We start from the raw sequence: 24,479 nt of genomic DNA on the forward strand, positions 1-24,479 counted from the left end.
TTTTGCACCCATACCCACCAAGCAAGCCATACCTACCCACCACTTCATCACCAGCCACGTCATCAGGAGAGGCTTTCTAACTTCGTCAGGATTTCCGCATACTTAACACGCTGACCCGTGGGCGAGAGTTCAAGGTGACCCCTAAATGTCACCTCCTGCTGCCAGCATACGCTTTCCCAAGGTCAAATCTTGAAGAATGCTTGTCTTAATTTGAAAAGTTACCAGGAACTACAGCTGCTAGGTAAAAGGTAAAAGTATTGGAGCAGTGTCTGGTGTGAAGTTGCATAAAATTGAAATAGTATCTCTAAATTGTAATGAGGTCTACAATGTTTGAATACCTTGTGCCTTGTTACTTTCTACCTCTGTGAAAATGAAGTATCCTGCCATTTTAATAATCACAACAATTACTATTACTTATTAGTGTTATGGCTTTTAAATTGTTCCAGAGGCTGACAGGAGAGATAATCATGACTAAGAAACATTTTGACTTATTAGTACTTTTCTGCCCTCTGACTAATTATAGTTAAATGAGCTCCTCTACAAAACAGTTTCAGCAAAAAAAAAACCTGCAAGAGGCTATTATTTCGTACATTATTGTCGTATTAGACTTTTATTCACCATAAAACTGGGCCCTATTTTATAAATCCTAATTTGAGTGTCCTGTCTTGTTAGAATAATTAAATAGAAAAATCGTTAGTAGTATCATTAAAAATATTTTTTATTTGTATACATTGTGTATGTATTGTGTGTATTTTAAATTAAACACTGATTCCAGTGTAAAATATCAGTATCTTCCTGTTGTACGCGGAGTCATTTAAAAACGTTGCGAAACCGTCGCTTCCGGTTTCCCGCAGCGGCTGCCGGGAACGCGCAGGCGGTCTTGAACGCTCCCCGGTCCTCATTGTGCAGCCGAGGAAACATCGCAAGGTTTCGACGACGTTGGTATGAAATGGCAGAAACTGCTGGTGTCACGGAAGCACAAAGATTAGGTTACGGCGAGGCTACACATGTATTTTGCGGTGACCCAGGCCTGCTAGTGTGAGGGAAACGGGAGTGTATCCGGAGGAAAAAGGGATTTGAAGACTGGGTTTTCTCCCAAAAAAAAAAAAAAAAAAAAAAAAAAAGGCGTCCGGGTTGTGTCTCCAGCAGGCAGCGAACGGCGACTGCGGGTCGACACTGTTGGAATTAACCGGAGAGGGGTGAGCTCGACATATGGCTTTTCTGTTTTCTGCTCTGAGACATGTTTGACGTGTTTTTGTCCACCGTTGGGGGATGGGAAGAGACAAATATGGGTCACACACGTTACTGTAAATAGGTGCTACCACAATACACACGGTGACCAGCGGCACAGCAGGCAGGACAGGTCTGGCCTAACTGGTAGAAGGCAACCAGACTGAGTGGCTACGCTGGGAAACACACCACTGTAACCTACCCATGTCAGGGCTACACACACACACACACACACAAACACACACACACAGCACAACACCGCTTATGCTGTAAAGTGGGGACTGGGTGCTTTAACCACTCATAGGACTGGTGAAAGATTGAACTTAAAGCGCCGTGATGACCTCCAGGCTGTGGTCACCTAAACATGATAACATCTTCCATGAAAACAGACATCGCTCAGTAGCGCCTGTGAATACAGCCTGTTTTTTTGTTTTTTTCAAGCTAACACCAGTTTGCTGATATTAACTGCTGTGAAATGATCGCATGCATATTTGTATTAGCTTGCAAGGTGGGCACACTCAGTTCCTGCGGTGTCAACTGGTCAGTATACTGTAGCAACATCTCAATAACAACGCCGGGCAGATAGGATAGCAGTAGTAGCAATGTGCAAGGCTGCAGTGGGTCTGTGTCTGTGGTTCTGATGTGATTTAGGTGGTGTGTTACCAGCCTCACTGACCCGCAGACTGTAAGGTGACTCTTTGTTACAGCAGTTAAACGGTGGACATGTATCTTTGTTATGATAAAATAAGATGGCTCATCAGGTCAGGGGATCAGATGTTTGATGTTTTGTAATCCATGAAATGATCAATGGTGGCTGGATCTGGTTTATTAGAACTGTCTGATCAAAGGGGGGTTAGGCTGGGATCGTCACAAGATGTGAGTGTGTGTGTGTGTCGTGGTTATGCTTACTGTCGATCATGTTCCTGTAGTCCTATGCGGGTGATGGAGCTTCCCAGACTGCTACACATTGCTAGCGAGGTTCTCTAAACAACCTGCCAAGAGAACTGCAGTTGTCAGCCAAAAGCACCAAGAAATCTGATTCCCGCACCAAAAGCGAAAGATGGCCCGCAGAGATGGGATTATGAGACCTGGCTAACGCATGATGAGCCCATATTCATACCCGCAGGGCTTTTACCGACTGATTTTGGGCCTGCTGACTTGTGAAAATAACGTGATTTTAATTTTTCTCAATGGTCAAACCTTAGTGCTGACGAGTGTGAGGGCTGGCTCTATGTTAAAATTGATGGGCTAGCTTATGGGGCGCCCCCACAGGTATGTGCCAGAATTCGGCTCGGTAGATAGAGTCAGTATTTGATGTAAAGACAGGCCTCATGGTGGCATGTGCTGTTCGTCCTGCTCCAACCTGGCAGCCTGGAGCAGCTCCCGACACACATACAGCAGCGTGCGTTCAAGCAGTCAGGGTTAAAGGCAAAGGCAGTTTCCTTGAAAAAGAATCACCGCTCTCTGATGTCTTTACACACCTTTGGGTCATAATCCTCTGCAAGATGTGATTCGTCATTCTTTGTTATTCTGTCCTTCTGCAAATCTATTGTGGCTGTTCAAGTAAGGCTTGTTGGAAAGATTTAAAGCAGGATTTTATATATCATGAATGATGACATTATTTGCATTAAGTGTATGGTCCAGTGAAATGGCAAAATATGTCTTTGTCATTGCAGTTCACCCTTTTGAATTTATAGGTTCCCTTGAGCTTAAAATTACCCGGCAGTATATCTAGAAGAAGACTTTTCTGAGCTGCAAACATAAATTCTATTGTAATTGTACTAAAATCGTATGAATCCTGTATTAATCCATATAAATATTAAACATTTATAGTCCGGGCAAAAGAATATGAGAGGTGTTTATTAACAGGGCGGACAGTACATAGCACATAGTAACATTACTGTTTGTGGTGGTGATAGCTTAGCTGTGTCCTCCAGAGGATGGCTGTGTTTACCGCTGTTTGAGACTCTGCATGCTTTATTGGATGATGATGATTAAGTTGATAAAATTAGATATGTCTCGTCTTTGTTGGCACAGATATTTGGCTTAGTTAAGAGTGTGACAGTTGCATCACTTGTCTGTTTGGTGTCGGACTCTAAGAAGCCTAACCCCATTTGGGGCCGTCTTATCCACTGCATGGCCAAATGGGGCTTTAAGTAGCTAAAGCATTACCCCACCACCGATGTGTTCTTACCTCGTATAGCTTTGTTTCTGTGGTTGGATTGGTTGGTAGTATGTTGTCAAGCAATGAAACACTCAGTTTTTAAGATTTTCTTATGGAGGAAATGTTCTGTTTTGATCAGTATCTATATCATTTAATCATCCAGCCCTAACTGAGTGGGTCAGATGTGCTTTTATGGTTAGCACATTAGCAAAGCTTGGGCTCAAATTAAAGGGAGGTTGAGTTTAAAAACCCCCAAATCGTCCCTCCAGACAATCAGAATCTGGATCAGCGCCTGTACTGGTGCCAACGATTGGCACAAAATGTGCCCCTATGGACTTTTATCAGTCGCTGTTACTTTGGCTCAATGTGAGCAGTTCACAGATAAAATCTAACTCTCCCAAATTGCTGGTGGACTCAATCTGTGTCGCCCAGATAACTCAAACCGTGGATAGTTGCAAAAATAGGCACGGAGAAGTCATTCAGTCAGTGAACAAGAGCAGACTTGTAATAGCCAATGGGAGACTGATCAACTCCTGGGAGAGACAGTTTGATGGACAGCTATGGGCGAGAGATGAGTGTAAATCTGGACAGGACTGCCAAGGCGAGTGTGTGTTCACCTGCACGAAAGCCACTTTTTGACACCGTTAATCTGTTCTTTCTGGTTGTCAGAGACATTAATTCCTCACAGCTGTGGCTCCTGGGAAACCTGTGATAAAACTGCATGTGAAATGCTTTAATATGTGCATGTATGTTACATTATTGAGGGAATATCACTATATCTGAATGAACTTTGACCCCGGAACGTGATCAGATGGATCAAATATAGCTGTAGGTCTCTCTCCTGTTTTGTAATAGCCGTGTATAAACATACAGAGCGCACTTGATCGCTAAGCTAACAGCCCTCACTCATTTACTTGCATACAACCATGTACAACGTTGTGTAATTTGGGGGTGGAGACAACATACATTCTTTGCCTCCCAACAGTTGAATTGGGCTCACAATACGACACACTGTGTCAAATTGCTCAGCCCCATTTTCACATGCAGCAGCAGATCCTCCAGTCTCACTCTAACCCTGATATGTGCTGTTCTGTCTTCACATCGTCACACGGGACACTGAAGCATAGCATCAGCTCAAACACATTCTGCAGTGTTTAAAAAGGCCTACCTGTACATGGCAGAACATGACACGAGTACACACTCTCCTCTGATGAGGCCTAAATTTAAGTTGTCGAATGGCATTTTCTGCAAAGCATGTGGCAAAGGGCCCAGTGGTGGCTATGTTGCCTTTGCATTCAGATATTGCTGGTACATGAAGTCTAAACAGTATGAAAGAGGGTTTGAAGTCGAGTTGTGTGAGGGGTGAGTTCCTGTCACTAAGACAGAGAACATAGAATAATATACAAGTATAGTGACTGAGAACATTATATGTCAAGGTTGTTATTGCAATCACAATAATGTGAATAGTTGCCTTCGTGACCACACATGTTAAACCAATCAGCTTACCACAATGGCAGCGTTGGATGATGGGGCAAATACATCGGCTACTGGCGATTAGGCAAATCCATCACCAGTTGTTTTATTTTGCTAATTTGAAAATCCGCTTCCTAAGTAACCTGTAAGTGGTTTAAAACAAAGACTGTGTCTGAAATTTCATACCAACATTCTATTCAGTAGGCTAAACCAGTAGAGATTAAAAAGATTTTTTTTTAGTACCTGACACACTTTAGTTTGAAACCAGTAGCACATGAATTAGGCGCCAATTAAGTGTAAGTGTAAAGTTTTACCTTGTCAGACATTATATATGATATTTAAGTTCATCGTTTGGGTCTCCAGGGTTACAAATGTCTAACTGGAAAGGAAGCTCTCAGGAAGTGACCAAATCATAACACACAGAGCAGTGTATACGAAAAGTTACATATGACTGTTAGTTCACACAAAATTATATTGATTAAAGGTACACCTATATCTATTGGATATGAAGTGCAGTATTCTGTCCCAAATAGGGATTTTGTATTCTTTTTTGCAACAAGCTCTTCCATGACTGGGGAGTGGGGCCTCCCCTTCCCTCTGCCCAAACATATCGCCATTTGCCAGTCGTTGGACTGACACTGGCCGGTGGGAACATTTGAACATATCGGTTAACCCTTGAGCCAATGGCTGCGCTCCATGTAATGCACCTGGCGTGCAGCTTTTTTACATAACGATAAGGCTGGGGAAACACACTGAAATGAGTGCAGGCGACATATGAGGTGATGTGTTTGATGTTGAATCTGTGTCAGGAACAGCAGCAGCTGGTAGAGATACTTGAAACTTTAATTTCATCTTTTTGCAGCTTGCTGTCTTGGCAAAGATGCTACAGAAGCTTTTTCTACTTGGATTCAGTCATGACAAGCTTGGTAAAACATGTTTTCATTAGTCTGTATTATTTAACATGCTGCTGGCACAAGTGGCGTGTTGTTTATGAGCCACACAGAGCAGCTGATTCAGTTCGGCATAAGTTGCATGTTTTCCTCCCATTAGAGCCACCTCCCATCGCTGGGGTTGGGGCCTGGGTAAGGTTACAGTTAGATGTAGCAGAGGTAACTGGTTGGGCTGAATGTTAGGTGGGGGTCAGGTGAAGCAAGACTAATTGGGGTTAGAGATAAGGTTTGGTGGAGGTCAAGGTGATTGGAAACAGACCAACACAATCACATAGTGTCTCGTGACAACAGCTGTCATCACCGGTCTAATCAGAATGAATGAATCTGTTTATGAATTAGTTAATTTCATAGAGGTGTGGTATGAAGTGGCGACTTATCCACATTTTGCAGTGGTGCAACAGTGAAACAGTGAAAGCAGACATCTATTGGATACATAACTATTGTCTCCCCCTGAGTTAATACTCATCTTAACCATATTTAGCTGCAGTTACAAAGTCTTTTTAGGTATGTCTCTACCAGATTTGCTCATTCAGACACTGCAAATTTTGCCCTTTCTTTTTGGCAAAATAGCTCAAACTCAGTCAGATTGTTTGGAGACCGTCTGTTTTTCAATTTTCAAGTCTTGCCACAGATTCTCAATTGGATTGAGGTCTGGGTTTTTACTGGGCCAGTCTTAGACATTAGCATTCTTCAACTTAGACCATTGCAGTGGCCTTGGGGTCAAAGTCCTGCTAGAAGGTGACCCTCTGCCTCAGTCTCAAGTCTCCATGCATCCTGACCTCAGTCCTGACCAGCTTCCCAGTACCTGCTGATGGAAAAGCATCTCCACAGCATGATGCTGCCACCACCGTGTCTCTCTGTGGGGATGGAGTGCTCAGGGTGATGGGCAGTGTAATGCCATACCTGGCAGCGTGCATGCGTCATGGATAATTTGATCACAAGTGGACAGCTCCAAGTACAGGTGTGAATGCACCCGAGACGCAATGAGGAAGCATGTATGAGGTCTGGGACACATACAGTCCCATGTATACTTTTGTTTATTTGTGCTTCTGTACCTGCAAACATATGAGTGTTTGTGCAACTGTATGTCTTTTTGCCAGACATTTGGCATTATCTCTCCTGCTGTCAGGTTTAATAAAGGAATTCAGTCTCTTTTGTGAACCTTTTGTTCGCCCCTGTACCTCTGCACAGCGTGGCTCAGCTGCACCCTGTTGACAAGATTCCTTCGCCGGAGAGAGAGAAGACGATGTTATGATCAGAGTCGAAGAGAGGAAAGCAGGAGAAAGGAGAAAAGATGAGAAGAAGCAGAGAGGATAAGACACGAGTATAGGAGAGAAGGGGGCGCAGAGGAAGAGGAGGGTGTAGAACAGTGCATCTCAGAACAGAGCACGCAAAGGATGCACTTGATCTCTGAATAGGATTTTAATTGCTTTGACTCGATGTCTACTCTCTTCTGCTCAGAACCCGACTGAACCTGGTCTCCATATTGAGTTGGATTTAAATAAAAGAGAAAGCAAAACGGAGGAAAAGAGCAGAGGTTTGAAGATCCAAGAACAGGAACATGAGAAGGAAAGGCTCGTAGGCTAACGGATACTGAAGGGAAGGGGGGGCGGGGGGTTAGCGGCAGCCACTGAAATCCAAAGATCAGGTCACAGTCCGTGGAACGTACAGCTATCATCACAGAGCTGACCTCTTCAGCACAATGTTCCAAATTCCACTAATGATTTGTCGTCAGAGCCGGCATGAAACCCAGCTTCCTGCTTCCTCTGTGTGTGTCTCTGCCTGGATCAGCGCTCCATGGCTCAGACCTTTGGGTTGTGTATGCTGTATGCACAGCTCCTCTGGCATATATGATGTATCTCAGAGGCTTGGTAGTCATTATAATTGATTAACCTCATTTGAGGAGTGGAAGCGTGACTGGTTTGAGTTTCTGATATCAAAGAATTTAGTTGAAACAAGGCTTTTATTACATTATACTAGAGCTCTGCTACATTATTGCACCTGAGCATATAAGAAATAAGCTTGTTTGCTTTTGTGGGAAATGCAGGCAAGGTTGTTAAACATTAATGACACGCGGTCTCCACATAATTCCAACCCTAGCAGTGCTTAATCGAATTAACTGAGGGAAGGGGTGAGGCAGTAAGCCGTTTCTGACCCTAGTGTGGGGTTTTTTGATGGACAGATCTGCAGTGTGAGCAGTTCATCAGCACTTCAAAGTTTCATTGGCTCTTGTGTGATTGCACCGATTTGAAAGCGTATATAAAGAATGCCTGATCAGTGTTTTGGGAAATTCCTGCATTTTAGTCCAGTGGGGATGTTTTGCCCACTGGAAAAACAGTGTGAAAAAAATGACAACCCCTCTTTCTCTTTATGCTCTGCAGGTCTTGAGAGGAGAGCTCCACTTGGATGCCCAGTCACAGCGATTGTCCAAGCCTTCACCATGAACCGGAACAAGCGCGAAAAGGAGTACTACAGTATAGATGTGGGCGATTCAACTTTTATGGTTTTAAAGCGCTACCAGAACCTCAGACCCATCGGCTCCGGAGCACAGGGAATCGTCTGGTGAGTCAGAGGAAAGAGGGGAAAAAGAAAAATTTCAAAAATGTCTCAGGAAATAGTTTGACAATATAACGCTTCGTCAGCCATGAGCACAAAGTGTCTGGAGTGGCTCACATGGCCAAACAAAGTCTGTTCACCTGTTAATGGTGGGTTTCCACAGAAGACGTGTGAGGTGAGAAAATATTTGGTGAAAGCAACTGAAGCAGCAGCCAGCGGTGGGTGTGAAAGTAGGAGAGATCAGGTGTTATGATATCAGCCAAAGTTGCATTTAACACAGAAACGGATGCATGCTGTAGTGTTTGTTGACAGTACAGTACGGTGTTGTGTTGCCTGTGTATTTCTGTAGATGTGAGAGGATTAGAAGAAATAAAGGAAGAGGAAAGAATCTGAAACCAGGGCCCACGTCAGAATTAGTTCTTATATATAAAGATATTCCATCATATGTCATATTCATCATTCCAGGGGCCGATTGATTGGCCCATCAAAGTTTTTAATACAGGGTTTGTGTAAAGCTTAAATGTTAAAATGCTGTTACGTTTCCAATGTTAGAAATATGCTTGGATTCTAATATGCTCCTTGAATAAATGCTTACAAAACAGACGCAGACAGTGGAGCATTTAGCAGCTAAAGAGACAGGAGATTATCAGGACATGAGCTGAATTCAAAGGAGAGGGAATCTGCTAATGTTGCTCCATGTTTGCCGGATGTGACAACGTGTGTGTGATGTTCAGCTCGTTTTAGAGTTCTGCACATAAGTGGCCAAAGAAGAGCTCGATGCTGCTTTCAAATGTGCTTTTGGAAAGAAGTAACCATAGCTGTCCTTCAGCACCGCAGGCAGGCGCTGATACTGACAGCAGACAAAACAAAGAAAGACTTTGAACAAAAAAAAAAAAAAATCACATTAGCTTTCAAGCTAGCAAGAAGCTGCACCTCTTATTCAAAAGTGTGGGCACCTTGACCTGCACCTTGTCTTATGGAACCAGCTACTAAAAGTGTTTGCAGGCCTCATAGCTAATTAGCAAATGTCAAAATGTATCAGTTGGTAAATGGTGTGAAGTCCTCATTCTCAATAATCTCAACAATACTGCTAAGAGCACTGCCCGTCCTTGGCTTGTAAGTGAGTTTACATGGCCACATACTCAGTTACACTCAGAGAGGCTTGAGGAGAAAAGGACCATTTTAATACAATCTCAGTACCTTTTTTTCCCCCCTCCTTTTAAATGTAAAAATATGAACACTACATTTTAAAGTCACTTTGACAGGATTTAGCCTCAGTACTCGAGAGCCTTTTTGACATATATTATTGCTCACTAAGTTTTGACTTTTCTTCCTCACCCCAGTTCGGCGTATGACCACAACTTGGAGAGGAACGTCGCCATCAAGAAGCTCAGCCGGCCGTTTCAGAATCAAACTCACGCCAAACGGGCCTACAGAGAACTGGTGCTCATGAAATGTGTCAACCACAAGAACGTAAGACATTTCCTTTTCTTATCAGCAAGTTTTTTTTATGTCTCAAACACATATATATCAATTTTAGCACTGTAAAAGCAGCGACACCTTCACTGTAGCACGTATAGGTGTGGTTCCTACGGGTACATGCTTACATCTGGGTTTTAAAGCTTGTTTCAGAGTTTGAATCAGTCAATAAGTAATGTGATGAACGAGCATGTGGGTGGTGTGAATTTCCGATAGAAGTAACAGAAGACGCTTGGATGGAGCCCCGAGGAAAGCTCTGGAAACTGTTTAGGCTCAAAGTCAATTTGAACGCCATCCTCGCCCCTGTGCTTTCATTGAAATTGTGCTGCGTCAGACTGCATTGCAAATGATTAAATATTGATATGTGGTTATTTGTTATTCAAAATAACGTCAAGTAATAACCTGTAACATCTTGACTCACTACTGCAGAGTCATAATGGTCCAAAAGGCGTCCCACCTTGTTTGATCGACGGGTGATTTTAAAAAGTAATGGGCCACCACAGAGCTCCTCCACGCTGCTGCAACACGTTTTTTCATGTGGTGTTTTAAATGATAGAATTTCCTCTTGTGATCCATTATTGATGCTACGGCTGCTGCAGTCGGAGCCTCTCAGGCGAACACTCGGCCCTGCTGGTTCAGGGATGCAGAGGTGGCGGCGATGTCATTCATTACGACCCCTCATCCCGCCTCGGCGACTCGCAGAGTAATGACTGTGCTTTTTATTCCGGCAGATAATCGGCCTTTTAAACGTATTCACGCCGCAGAAGACACTGGAAGAATTCCAAGATGTGTGAGTATCACCGAGCCGAATAACATCTGCTCACTGCGGGTTTGTAAAATCAATACAGGATGTAGCTTGCTGGGGGCTTATCTTTTCTGACTTTTAGGGGGCTTGTGGTTGGCGAGTTATCCTGCCCTCCCACAAGAACATAGTGCCGGGAGAACGTATTTCACATAATAAGTGTAGAATACTTGTAGTCACAGTAAGTGGACAACATACAAACATTTGGGTGACTTTAAAAAGACCAAACTTGTGGTACATTTGGCAGCGTCCTTGCTGTGCTTCCAAGTCAACAAGACGTCCAGAGAAGGGAAGACTAAACTGAGATGTGGGGGAAGTGATGCTTTCACAGAGTATGACGGGAACAAACATGATTAATGCCATCCTCTAGAAGCTCTGTGTGTGTGTGTGTGTGTGTGTGTATGTGTGTGTGTATGTGCGCGCAGTGCTGTGTCTGCCTGATTGGAGCTAAAAAGGAAACTGGACAAATCATAGCCAGGGGGTTTGCGGGGCAAGCACACAGTTAGAGGATGGAGGATGAGCACTCCATTTGCCTGTGTGTTTGTGCACCTGAATGAGTACTTGTGTTACAGAGGATGACAGTGAGTTGAGACGCATTTCTAAAAAAACCCCACAGATTTTGGCATATACATATGTTAGCATGCGACTACGCACTCAACCTTTGCACAGTTTATTATCCTCATTTTCAGTTTACTACACCTTGTGTTAAAACGTGGAATGTAAACAACCCTCCGATCAGAGGGCCGACTGTTTATGGTGTCAAAGCTGCACGCTCTGTCATCAAGATGTTGCTTTTTGTAGAAAAGTCTGTCAGAGGGTCCTTGCTAGGGACTGATGATGTAACAGCTGCCAGATATCATAACATCATCACTCCTTGGAGAAGGAGAGCCCTCACTGTCACTTCCTAAATGCCATGGAAAACAAGTGCAGCGTGGGCGAGAGATCAGAGATGAAAATGTTGCATTATGGCTCAGTTATTTAGTTAATATAATGCAGTAAAGGGGCTTTAAAGTTCAGGGCTATCTTGAGCGCACTAAGTCATCTCATTTTTCAGATAACTCACCAAACACTTCATTGTACATGATTACGCAAGTCTCAAAAATATGCTACACACACGTGAAATAACAACTAGCTAATGCAAAATACCGCCATATGAAACGTCTGTGTTTGTAGGATTCTCTGCGCATGCATGTCCGCCTGCCTGTGAGTGTCCCCGCGTGGTTGTTTCACCGCCTGTGCTTTCCCTGCAGGTATCTAGTGATGGAGCTGATGGACGCCAACCTCTGCCAGGTGATACAGATGGAGCTGGACCACGAGAGGCTGTCCTACCTGCTCTACCAGATGCTGTGTGGAATCAAACACCTGCACGCTGCCGGCATCATACACAGGGTGAGGCAGACTGATGCATATGCATATATATATAAAAGAGTTAGCACTCATCAGCTCCAGATATGAGGCCAAAATGTGCTGCTGTAAGCACACACATGCAAGCCGACAGTGATACACAGCTGTAAATTGACATTTTATAACTTTGCAGCCCTGGATCGCTCAGCATCGCTCCGAATCAGAGAACGACAGGGCTGCCAACATCAATATGTTAATGAGATTCAGCAACATGTCCAACCAAAATGTGGTTGGCTGCTATTAGCCACAAAAATATGGCAGTGAAAAGCCAGTGTAAGCCAACTGAGCAGCAGCAAACTGATCACATATAATATCTTAGCTTTTTTAGTTTAAAAGTTTGGACCTAAAAGAATAGTCCAACATTTTGATAAGTACACTTATGTGCTCACTTGCTGCTGGTTCCAGAGACTTCCTGGAGTGCCATTAAAAAGACAAATCCAGGCCAGTAAATAGTCAGGCCCAAAACCACATGGTTTCCACACTTTAGTTTTTGTACAGATGAAGCAAAAGATATTTGGGGTTTTTTGATCATGCAAGCACAACAAAAGTGCAAAGCAGTAGGTCTCCCATACAGACTGTAGGAGAGCCTCCAAGCGCACCAACCTGACGCCATTCCCATCATAATCTTACTTTGGCTCACACTGTAAATGGCTGTGATATATCTTAAAATGAGACACAGCAGTATGTGCTGTGTAATCTACTTCAAGAATTAAACCAAGTAAACCAAGAGCTAAGGTAAGACGAGCTAACCAGCGGCTGGTGGTAGCTTCATGTTGACTGTACAGACATCAGCATGATATCGATCTGCTCATCTAACTCTCGGAGAGAAAGTGAATTATTGTGTTTCCCACAATGTGGAAGCGTACCTTTACCATTTCCAATGCGACAGGTTCATTTCCAATTACTGACACTTCAGTAAATCACCAGATAACACAGCCAAACATAAACAGGTTGTTACCCAGCGGAGGTGATGCACAGGTTGCAGTAACACACGAGTATACACTCAGGTGCTTGTTTACTGTGAAACAACAAACACAGAATCACACACACACACCCTGAAGCAGCAGCAGCTGCAACATACAAAAAGGAACCCTCCTGTATGCACACACACACACATGGACGACACTCTGTCGATCACCATCAGTGGAAGACGCAGCAGTAGATTAGCCGAGCTCCTCTTGCTCTGCCAGCCAGAACTAATTGAGCCACAGGCGGAGCAAACCAGCCCCGCTCGCATAAGCACGGCTCGGCACGCAAAGCTTTCATAAGGTGAACAGATGCAACATGAGTCATGGATCGCCCAAAAATTCAACGCTCTTGTTCTTGTGGGCTTTGTCTCTGGGATGAGAGCTCTCCCGTCCTTTTTAAGATGCTCCGAGTTGCTAAGTGCTCCCTCCAGAATCCATTTTCCTCCCTATCAAAGCAGTCGAGCACAATCGCCTCTGCTTTAACCCTACAGTTTGACGGTCTCATTATCAAGAAGTGGTGTTAATGATAATGATCACAAGGATTTTTACCTTAAGAGCCAGAGGGATGATAATGTCAATGTTGGTTTGTCAGAATTAGCTTCAAAAGAGGGAAAAACTTTCTCTGCGGGTGAAGCCACTTCAAAAGCTCTTGTATTTGATCTAAATCAGGCTCGTCACTCTCTCACCGCTGCGTTTTCTGTACAGGACCTGAAACCCAGCAACATTGTGGTGAAGTCTGACTGCACACTGAAGATCCTGGACTTTGGCCTGGCCAGGACAGCCGCCACTGGCCTCCTCATGACGCCCTACGTGGTCACCCGCTACTACCGCGCCCCTGAAGTCATCCTGGGCATGGGCTACCAGGCCAACGGTGAGTGGAGGAAAGCAGCGTCTTGACAGCAACTGGCCAATGAGAAGCTCCTGAGCCGCTGCCTGGCCTGCTGCATGGCCCTCCCACTCGGGATGGTTTTTCAACAGCACCTCCCAGTCACACACACACGCTCCCACACACAAGCACACACTACCCGTTCCTGTAAAGGTCACACTCAGGGGGGAAGTTGGCATGTGGGCATCGGTGCTTTGTGGGAAACTTCCTGTCTGGGGACTCCTGTTCCCAGCAGTGCTGCAGCATGCGTTTGATGTTTTCTTAAGAGGTTGCCGGTTCTGAGCGCCATACAGCCTGGCTAAAAACGCCAGTATGATACAGGCACTTGTGCATGCTTCAGCAGTTTCACTCGGTGCTCCTGCTTGGAACGTATCACAAATTCTGCAAGGCGGTCTTCAAGGAATAATTCAACATTTTAGGAAATGTGCTTATTTGCCGAGTATTGAGACCACTCTCATTAGACGTGCAGCTACCGCCAGGAGACAAATCTATCTACCTTTGCACAGAGCCAGGTTTGCTGTTTCCCGACTTTTTGCTAAGCGAAGCTAACTTTCTCCTGGTTCTAGTTTCATATTGAGTGTACAGACACAAGAGTGAGGTCTATCTTCCCATTTAATTCTCAGGAACAAAGCTAACAAATATATTCCCATAAATGTTAAAATATTCCTTTGATAGAGGCGTGACAAAGGCTCCATTAGCCTAGCAGACCGTTAGACAGTCGCATATGGCCAGTTAAGCAAATCTCAATTTTTATTTTTTTCTCTAAAAGTACTCAATTATTCAGGGGAGTCTTGGTAATACTAATACTCTGTCATCCTTAGTGCTTTTGACCGAAAACATTGACCCGAATTTTTCCTGCTGACTTGATGCATTTCTTTTTCTTTTTTTTTTTTGCTTATTCTCTTCTCCCTCCTTTTATGCTGCGCATATGTAGTGGATATTTGGGCTGTGGGCTGCATTATGGCAGAAATGGTCCGCCACAAAATCCTTTTTCCAGGAAGGGATTGTATCCTTGAGCTGCTTGCAGCAGTGTCTGGCCTCTCTTGTGAAGCAAAAAAAACATAGCACATAAACGTCTTTCGTCTCTACAAACCATTCTTTTCATCCAGTGGATGACACGGAGATCATATCCTGTGAGCAACTATAGAAATTCTATTTCTCAGATTTGCCTGACACTCTGACTTCCAACCACCCACCTGCTCTTCCTGCACATACACAGACTCACACGACTCCCTCCTCACTCACCCAAAGCAGCAGCACTGTTGCTTCGAGCGCCATGACGGTCACATGAAAAACCCGAAATAGAATTGAATAGTTTGCTCTTCGTCTAAACTGCAAAAAAAATACCCTTGTCTATCCTCTAACTGCTCTCCATATGTCTCTGTTGATGCCACAGCGGCACTCACACCAAAAGGTACAGTAAAATGCTGAGTAAATTGATGCTGTTTTACAAAGAATACTTGCAGGTGTAACAAAAAGGCTTCAGGATGATCATATCTGGCCTTCTAGATCAGAATATTCCAGTTAAACACACACAAATATGAATTGCAGTGAGGATACTGTGGGTGTTCACATGCATTTCTGCAAAAAGCCTTTTCAGAAGACCTTGAACGTCAGTGTCTCACTTTTTAAAGCCACCAAAGTTCAGTGTACCTGAAGCAGAAATAATCTTGAGCCTAAATTGTCTGATTAGTAATACTTCCAGTATGTACTTACAGTTTATGTAAGCCAAAAAAGAAAAGCCCTGTGGGACGCTGACCCAGGTTCGAGAGTGCACTCAACTGCATGCAGTTCATTTTTGTCATGTTTCACACACATCACCTGGCACCACATCACGTTTTTCTTTTTAATTGTCTGTTTTGTTCCGTTCAGTTTTTTGTTGTTGTTACAGTTGTTTTTCTGTTTGTTTTCAGTCCTGCATGCTAATTTCGGTGGTTGTCATTTCACTTTTCAGTTGATGTCTGGTCTGTTGGCTGCATCATGGCTGAAATGGTCCGGGGTAGTGTGTTGTTTCCAGGCACTGATCGTATCCTTAAGTTGAACCTCCATCCAACCCCTAAACTGCCGTCTTGTCTCATCCTTTGTCTGACATCTTGTTCATTTCCCACAGCGGGGGGGAACCCGATGACGCCATTGTATTCAGTGTTGACATTCATGTGTTTCAGTGACTGAGTTGAAGAGGAATAAACCTTTTTCATGGCAGTTTGACTCCTCACAGCAGGTAGAGCACAGGTATAAATAATAACACTAGTGATGGCTCTGTTCCATTTAGGTGACCCAGTACTCTGTACTAGTGATCTAACAAGCTCAGTGCCAAGGTTAATTCATTAATCCTGTGGTTTTTCCTGCTATGTCAAACACTTTTTCATGAAAACGGTCTATTCCACATTTTTTTACCATTTTCTTTGTACCTGAGTGAATGCGTTGTGAGTAAACCTTCAACCTTATGTCAGCGCTTTATTCTACAGGTAGAGTTGGTTTGCATGCTTTTCCGAAACTAATGTGGCCATTATTCCTCTCTTGGGTCTCATGAATGGATTAATTAGCGTAGGGTACACTGCAGTATACCACCTTGTGGTGTACATTTTTGTGTCCTATTACTGATTTATTACTCTGCATGGAGTACCTAAATTTACCTAAAGTTGTTGTATCCTTATGGTTGACTTTCGTTAGCCAAGGTTGCACTTTGCTCGCACCGTTGGATGTCCTATAAAGAGACGACATTGACAGCTAGCTAAAATAGCAGCAATCTTAGAAAGCTTTCTTGTTTTCAGCTTCCTTCGAGCTTAAATGTTACTATCTGTTATAGCAGTCTACAGTTACTGTCACTGTCATGTTTCAGGTTTTTAAGGGAAATGACGCTGACCGACGCTAATGAAACAGAGGCTAGCTAGAAATGGCGGCAGGACGTTAGTGCTCTAAAAAGGCTACTACTGACTACTGAGGGGTTGTTTTTCCCTAGCCAGTCAGTAGCATGTGATCAATCAATCCCACCAATACGATTTTAAATGGAAACAGAAACTGAGCCAACATTTGAGTTTTTCATCCTATTTATGTAATTCGATGGCACGTTAGTTCCAGTTTTCGTTTGAATGAAAATACTGAATCCTGTTTGGTCAAAGTTGATGACTGGGCGCAGAACCTCTTCTTCTATTCTTATCGTCAGATCTAGATGTAATACGATTATTGGTCTGTAATGTGTTGTCTAATTTATCTGTTCCTGGTGTTGGTATGACAGATACACTTGCCTCGCTCCATTAAGTTAAGTTAATTATGTCAGCTTCTGACAGGACCAAATTGAAGGGCTCAGTTTGTTAAACCACAGGAACACCAGACCTGTTTTAATGGCTTAAAACAATCTGTAAATCAGAGCTCTGGCACCAGGCTAAGCTTCTCCTCCTTGTTGTTCATTCAGTATCAACAGCAGGCATTTCTCTATGTGTCCTCTATGTAGATCTGTACATGTTACATATGTAGTTTGGTGTGCGTCTTGTCCTCAAGAACAAAACGGGTAGCATATACTGTATATGTGCAGCATCTGGACGGCTTGAGGCGAGGATCACCTGTCTCACCTCATGCAGCATTTACCAACTTGAAGAAGTTTTAAATCATTTTTGCAACTTAATGTACGTCTCCCTCTCAGTGACTTGATTTCCACTGGTTTGAATGAGATTAAAATCAATTATAAACACAACACTCTCCAGACAGCTTTTCACCAAACTTTATTTTGTGTCGAGAAAACCCAATAATGCAGAAGTTATTATCTAGTGTGCTTTTTTTTTCTGCATCTCTTGTTCAGTAACAGTGCTGACATTTCCCTTTTCAGCACAATTGCAGTTTTAGAAACAAATCCAAGCCAAAAACAGTGCAGTACCAGACTTGGCACCTCCAGATTGGTCTCTTTTATTATTCAACAGTTCAATATATTCCTCACCCCAACTCTGGCATGGCTACCCCTGTTGTCCAAACCCAGCGCAGTGCTTTTCTTAACACTGTAACCTTAAGACATCGACCAGTGGAATAAGGTGATCGAGCAGCTGGGGACACCGTCTCAGGAGTTCCTGATGAAGCTCAACCAGTCAGTGAGGACCTACGTGGAGAACAGGCCGCGGTACGCTGGCTACAGCTTCGAGAAGCTCTTCCCTGACGTCCTGTTTCCGGCAGACTCCGAACACAACAAACTGAAAGGTAAAGACGTCGTCGTCTCTGTCAATGTCCACGGTGTGGAAATCATCTTGCAAAAGGATTACTGAAGAAAATTGGCATGAGGTTTCAAATGTAGTGCCTGTTAAGAGATACAACCACTCTGGCGCGTAGTTCCTCAATTATAGGTGCAGCAAGTGTCCAGAAGAGCCATTTGTAAAAATTCAAATAGCCGTTTTATCACATGGCAGAAGGTGCCAGAAATAATGAGGCAATCAGTGTCCCGAGAGCCGTGACTTTTATGCCACAATGTCAGTTTTACTGCTTGAAATTTGAACAAAAGACCTTTTAAAGCTGGTTAGTTTTTGCTATTGTAGAATTTATCATTGGAATGGCTGGAGGATTAATCTAATGGGGCCGTGGTGGCCCAGTGAGTATCTAGCCAAGCACTTGCAAAGCAGAGAGATGAACATTTCCCCCACATAGCATCAGTTTGTGTCGCACTCCACGTTACAAACTGATGCTGACAGAAAACCCAGAGTGACAAATCACTTTTCAGCAGCTGCCTTAGATTAAGCACTTATTACCGAAGATGACAGTTCAGGACAGGAGAAGTTGTTTACTGCAAAGGGGAATTTACCTCTAGCGTGTTCGTGTGTAAATGGAGAGGAGATGACAGGAACACTCAGCAGCAAACGCAGTGAAGGTGTTGCAAGCTATTGTAAGAAGGAGCTCAAATTTCTGTCCTCATTGACATACAGAGGCAGGAATATGTGACAACACTGTATTCCCCTGAAGTGCTTTTGGTAAACCGCATGTACTGGATCCCATTTGGCTCGGAAAGCTTTGATAACCCACGCTGGGAAGGACATAATGATATGATCGAGGTGGATGTCCTAACAAATCCAACCACAAACCTGGCACTGCTTCTGATCGGGGCTTAAAGGCACCCTGTGTGGTTTTTGGCCACTAGTAGCGCTATGGAGTAGTGCGTCCCCCTCTGGTTTGTGGCTCGCACAAGCTCAGATGCTTTGTTAGGTGTATTCAGAAAAACTGAATATAAACCTTTTTCAAGAATATTCCACAGGGTCCCTTTAAGTGAGCTTGAGCATTGGAGGTTTTTAAGTTTCCACAGCACACTAAGTACACTGGACAATGATTGACCTTGAAACTAGCTGTAATTTCACAAAGTCCTGTGTGTAGGCACTTGTCTTGAACTCAGAATTAAGGTGAACACAGTAACTTTTAAGAAGTCTAGTGTCAAACTCTGCATAAACATCATTCTGCACAGTGAAGTGCAAACATCACATTACAATGAAAACACATTTTTGTGTCCTGCTCCGACATCCTGTTTCTTCATCAGATGCATCAGCAAGACACTCAAATAGAAGAAATATCAGAATGGAAATGTTTTCATTTTACTTTTCCAGCGAGCCAAGCCCGAGACCTGCTATCCAAGATGCTGGTAATAGATGCGTCAAAGCGGATCTCGGTGGACGAGGCTCTCCAGCACCCTTATATCAACGTGTGGTACGACCCGACTGAAGTGGAGGCAGTAAGTACTCACTAACTTCTGGTTAATTCATTGTTTGTTTGGGGTTTTTTTTTTTTGCACAAATACCTTTCTAGCTTCAGCAGAAAGCTTGGGTGTTTGTGTAGGACCCCATCACTCAAAGTAAGAATCTAAGTTTCTTGGGCCTTTAAGCTTCGGCTGTGCATAGGACGCAGGTAACGTTCAAAAACATTCAGTACGATTTAGGTTGATACCTTAATACAGGTTCCTGAACCTTTTTTTTTTCATTTTTCCACTCAAAGCACTTTCACAACAAAAATAAATAAACCTCTATGTATCACCATTTTAAGTTTTTTAAGTTTTAAGTCTGTTAACTTAATCTCAACAAATACAATTGTATAAACACCAGAATTAACAGTCAGCTGCTCTACCTCCTCAGCCGAAGCCACTGCTGCACCACCCCATCACCCCCCCAACGTAGCCGCGTTAAGAAAGTCAACAGTGTGAACATAAGAGATGAGCGACACCGCTCTACCTGACCCCAGGACTGTGCAGTGCAGAGCAGAGCAGGGACGTTATGACCAACATCTGTTTTTTCTGCAGGCATCCACAACGTATAATGACACGACAGCCAATTTCCTTCATTATTAGATCCTGGTACAAGCATGCTGCGCACTAATTGTCTCACACACACTGAGATTTAGTCATTACGTATCGAATGATGAGACATTTTTCAATACACACTAGTACTGAAGCAGTTGAGTCGGTAACATAAAAGTATTGAAGTTCGGTACCCAGCCCTAGCTGTGCAGTGGTAAAGGAGCATTCTGTTGAAGTTTTGGTCAATGTAGGAAAAACACTTGAAAATGATCATCACATCTCTTATATAATTTCTAACCATGTAGAAGTACAGTGAGTAAAAAGACGATGTTGCACAGCAGCAAAAAAATCTGTGTATAAGAACTGTAAACTATAAAAAGCTCTTCCCTCTGAAAATGTTTGCGCTCTGCATGCACAAAGTGTTGTCCACGTGTGTTTGGTGACACAATGCTGTTTGTAGGTGTTTGGTGACAATCCAACACACTCTGCTTGGAAACACAATGACTCAGCCAGTGCAAATTGATTTTGTTCAGTGATCAGATGAGGCGGATTGTCGCTTTCTTCCCTCCCCTCTCCTGTCTGGTGCAAAAGGATTCTTCAGAACTGACAGTTCAGCCTTGAAAAGAGCAGATCTGTGCACAGATATTGCTCTGACACTGCATAAATGTATCAAATCTCCGTCTGACTCTGGGGAAGAAGGATAAGTCTACCCCACAGCCAACTGTAAGGTAGTTAACCCCTGCTCAGTGTGTGCGCCACAAAGCTGAATTTGAATGTTTATGGTATTTTCCTGGAAAGGTTTGTGCCTTCCAGAGCAGTTCAGCATCAAGTGGATTTAATCCAAGGAAGGTTTGATGCAGCAGTTTCCCATCTTGTGCCATGAATTAGCTGAGTCTGCAGCTGAGCTTCCCCCCTAGTTTCAGTTTTTGCTCATCATTCACCAGCCGCAGTGTTTAGTCGGGATGAAAACATGCATTAAGCTCACAGTGGCAGATGACTGAAAACTTTGGATCCGCTCGTCAGGCCTACTTAGAAACTATCTGTGTAACTCTAAGGCTACAAGTTCTGTAAATGGCAGTATCAGTAATTATGTGTGACAGCAGGGGGGCCTGGTGGTTAGACTGTCTTATAACTTCAATCACATGAGTTTGATCCCCATTAACAGCCAGTGTGGCTCCATCAACAGTCCCAAAACAATGAGCCTTTGTTTGCTTGTAAAAATAATGCTCAGTGTGGAGCATGCAAATAAAAGTCTATCAATATTAGGTGGAAGAATGCAATGTAATCCCCTTAAATTATGTTTAGAATCTGTTAAGACTGAAATATAGAAAAACGTGTCTTATCTGTGTTTTCCCAGCCGCCACCCGTGATCACAGACAAGCAGCTGGATGAGAGAGAGCACACAGTGGAGGAGTGGAAAGGTAGGAAAGATCCTGTTTCCCCTCTCCTCTTTGATAAGCTGTCATAAGTACTTAGCTTTTTGCTAGTGTGTTGCATAAGGTTGGCCTATGTTTGTGCTTTGCATCCTGTGGGACATTTAGTCTTCATTCTCACATTGATATGCATGTTTTTCTCTGCAGAGCACCCATGTTAGGTGCTCATTGCCAATTCTACTGTGGAAATAGCAGACATGCATGTTGCATTCATGTTCTCCTAGTTCCTTTTACCTGACATTAGATAACAGATTATCTTAATCCAAGTCATTGGTCTCCTTTTACACTACTGAGTGTCAGTCTTTGGTATTTTCATAGAAATGATTGTTTAGCTGTGATGAAATATAAGCGTTAGTAATGCTCCTCATCCAAGGAAAAGGCAGGACTGAAGCAGGAGGAGCCAGAGATCAAACCGCTGATCTTCTGATTGATGGACAACCCGCTCTACCTCTGAGCCACAGCCGCCCTTATTTACCAGTGCCATACATGGACAGGGGGATAGCATTTGATTTCTTTATAGCTGCAGGAAGTTCTGTGAGATACAGCACACAACATTTCTTATACCATGGTGTGGGTGAATGCTTGATTCTGATTGGCTGCAGGGTGTTGTTCCAAATTAATGCACTGGCTACATAAAATGTGTAATCCTAACAAAAGGGAGTCTAGTGTGTAAAATGCAGTCAAAGTCGTTCACAGTTTATTGCACCAAGCAAACTTATTTCCAAGAATGAGTGTTGCTCCTCGTTCCCATTTGCTTTTCAACTTGCTACTTCATGCTGCAGCTGACAGCACACAAGGCCTATAGTTTGTTTGTTAAAGTGTTGTTATTGATTTGAGGACAATGACAGGGCAGGTTAGCTAGCTACGTTTGTTATTTAACATACTCTGAAAATGATTCTTACTGTTTGTTAACCAAACTCCGTGTTATTGACTTACTTAATGCATAATATTTGCTCTCTGGCTCATCGCTAAGCCAACATCTTCTATAAGCTAGGTGGACCAGAAAAATCTCCTGTTGCTATTTCGACGTTTGTCCTATTTACTGGAGTAGTGAACAACATTTCCATTGCATAAGAGCAGCATGGAATGATTATGCTTGTTCCAGGTATTAGTCAAATCCAGGGAACCTCAGGTCCTGGCTTGTGAAAAGGCATGGCTTAGTCAGGGCACGAATGTTTGCAATTACACATAGCAGAGTATCATCTGCATAGAACTGCATGCAGAAACGAACGTTATTTATGTTATTTAATGTTATTTGAACGCAACATGTAACCAGAAATTACTGTGGACCAGGAAAAACGCGAAGGAAAGTACACTGATAATGAAAGCAGGATATTCATACCTGGAATGCGGCTTTCCATGTTTCATCACATCTTTCCCTCCTTAGAAATGAAATATCAGTCTCCTCACCTCCATACTGTTTTAAATGAGCGTGTCGTGTTTGTTGCAGAGTTGATATACAAAGAGGTGTTGGACTGGGAAGAAAGGACAAAGAACGGTGTCATCAGGGGACAGCCAGCGTCCATAGGTTTGTGGAGTTACTTGCACTGTCAAAGTTTTGCATTTTACATTTACTTCTCTTGAGGAAAAGGTATTTTCCACTCTTGAGCTCATCTTTGGAGTTACTAAGTTTATGTAATTCCTCTTATGGAATCATCCTCTATGTGGGCAGGAGAGTGGCTTAATTACCTCACTAATTTCTCTCATTAGACACTTCCTACATGTTCTGTTATGACCCTGCTTAGGCTTGGAATAAATCTACAAGAGACACAGGATTATTGAGCAGAAATAGAATTGTAGCAAGGTACAGTAGTGACTTCTTATTTATCCAGCATGTAATGTGGCATTAACACTGCTCTTGTAAAATGTTATACACAAGAATCAATCAAATATATTTACCAGTAAGCTGTCTCTGATATATCCAATCACCAAACCAGTCCTCTTTGCCTTTTTGCTGTTTTTATTTCTTTCATCTTTCTTATGTGAAAATAGTCATTTTCTGTCATTTTGTCAGTTTCGCTGTGATTACTCCATGGCTGACGCCAGGCTTTTCCCTGTTCCCCATAGCACAGGTGCAACAGTGAGCAGCAGCCCCCAGCAGCACCACCAGCACCACACCTCCACTTCCTCCTCCGCCTACGTCAACGACGTCTCCTCCATGTTCACCGACCCGACCCTGACCGACACTGACAGCAGCCTGGAGACGGCCAGCACCGCCGCCACCGCTGCTGCTACAGCCGCCGCCGCCGCCGCCCCCCTGGGCTGCTGCAGATGACTATCATCTACACCTCCTCCTGGTCCTGGGCTGGGCCTCGCCCCCCCCGGTCACATCCAAGTCCACAAACCCAACACTGGCTCCTGGCCCCACCTTCCCCGCATCTCCCTCCTCCCCCCCTGTGCTTGTCTTCAGTAGTGTAGCGATTAGCCAGCTAGCTGTTTGAGAAATACTTTGGTTTCTGAAAGGACAGATCTTTTGTCTTTTTTTAATTACAGTTCTAGTCTTTTTTCTTTTTTTCTTTTTTTTTTTTTTTTGAAAAGTAGGATTTCTTTTTGTTTTGAGTCCTAGCTGTAATTTATTGTGGCATTTCTTAATTTTTCTGAAACCTAAGATGATGATGAGAGAATTTTTATGATTTCACTATGTTCCGGTTTGTATTAACCGACAGTGAGAATTTAAAGAAATATCTGTAAAATGTTTTAATGTGATCTATTTTTCTGTTGAAAGTCATTTGTTTCACTTGTAAGCTACTGCTTTTACAACTTGCCATATAAATGTAGACTGAGTTTGTACAGATTTTATGGTAGATGTAGTTTTATCTTCGATACAAGTTTGCAGTGAGCCATTGAAACAACTGAATTGAATACGGTCTTAGTACTC

The 24,479-nt window shown here is 43.3% G+C and overlaps 1 protein-coding gene across 1 annotated transcript; it reads left to right on the plus strand.

The window, feature by feature from the left end:
- Positions 1-919: 919 nt before the first annotated feature.
- Positions 920-24,214, plus strand: mapk8b (mitogen-activated protein kinase 8b). The gene is made up of 12 exons (XM_070852490.1): positions 920-1,199; positions 8,199-8,379; positions 9,717-9,846; positions 10,584-10,642; positions 11,905-12,043; positions 13,732-13,897; positions 15,867-15,938; positions 17,918-18,100; positions 19,486-19,610; positions 21,526-21,589; positions 23,052-23,129; positions 23,674-24,214. Exons 2-12 carry the CDS (start codon positions 8,258-8,260, stop codon positions 23,874-23,876), a joined length of 1,341 nt encoding a protein of 446 aa, XP_070708591.1. The 5' UTR covers positions 920-1,199; positions 8,199-8,257; the 3' UTR covers positions 23,877-24,214.
- The last annotated feature ends 265 nt before the right edge of the window (positions 24,215-24,479 follow it).

This window comes from Pempheris klunzingeri, chromosome 20, assembly GCF_042242105.1.
Source record: "Pempheris klunzingeri isolate RE-2024b chromosome 20, fPemKlu1.hap1, whole genome shotgun sequence".
Classification (NCBI taxonomy): domain Eukaryota; kingdom Metazoa; phylum Chordata; class Actinopteri; order Acropomatiformes; family Pempheridae; genus Pempheris; species Pempheris klunzingeri.

What these genes read in the sequence shown, in the direction of transcription:
- mapk8b (XM_070852490.1), top strand. Translation starts at nt 8,258, where the DNA reads ATGAACCGGAACAAGCGCGAAAAGGAGTACTACAGTATAGATGTGGGC. An exon ending in AATGTGTCAACCACAAGAAC is followed by an intron (nt 9,847 to 10,583) that starts GTAAGACATTTC and finishes TTATTCCGGCAG; the next exon opens with ATAATCGGCCTTTTAAACGT. An exon ending in GGGACAGCCAGCGTCCATAG is followed by an intron (nt 23,130 to 23,673) that starts GTTTGTGGAGTT and finishes CCCATAGCACAG; the next exon opens with GTGCAACAGTGAGCAGCAGC.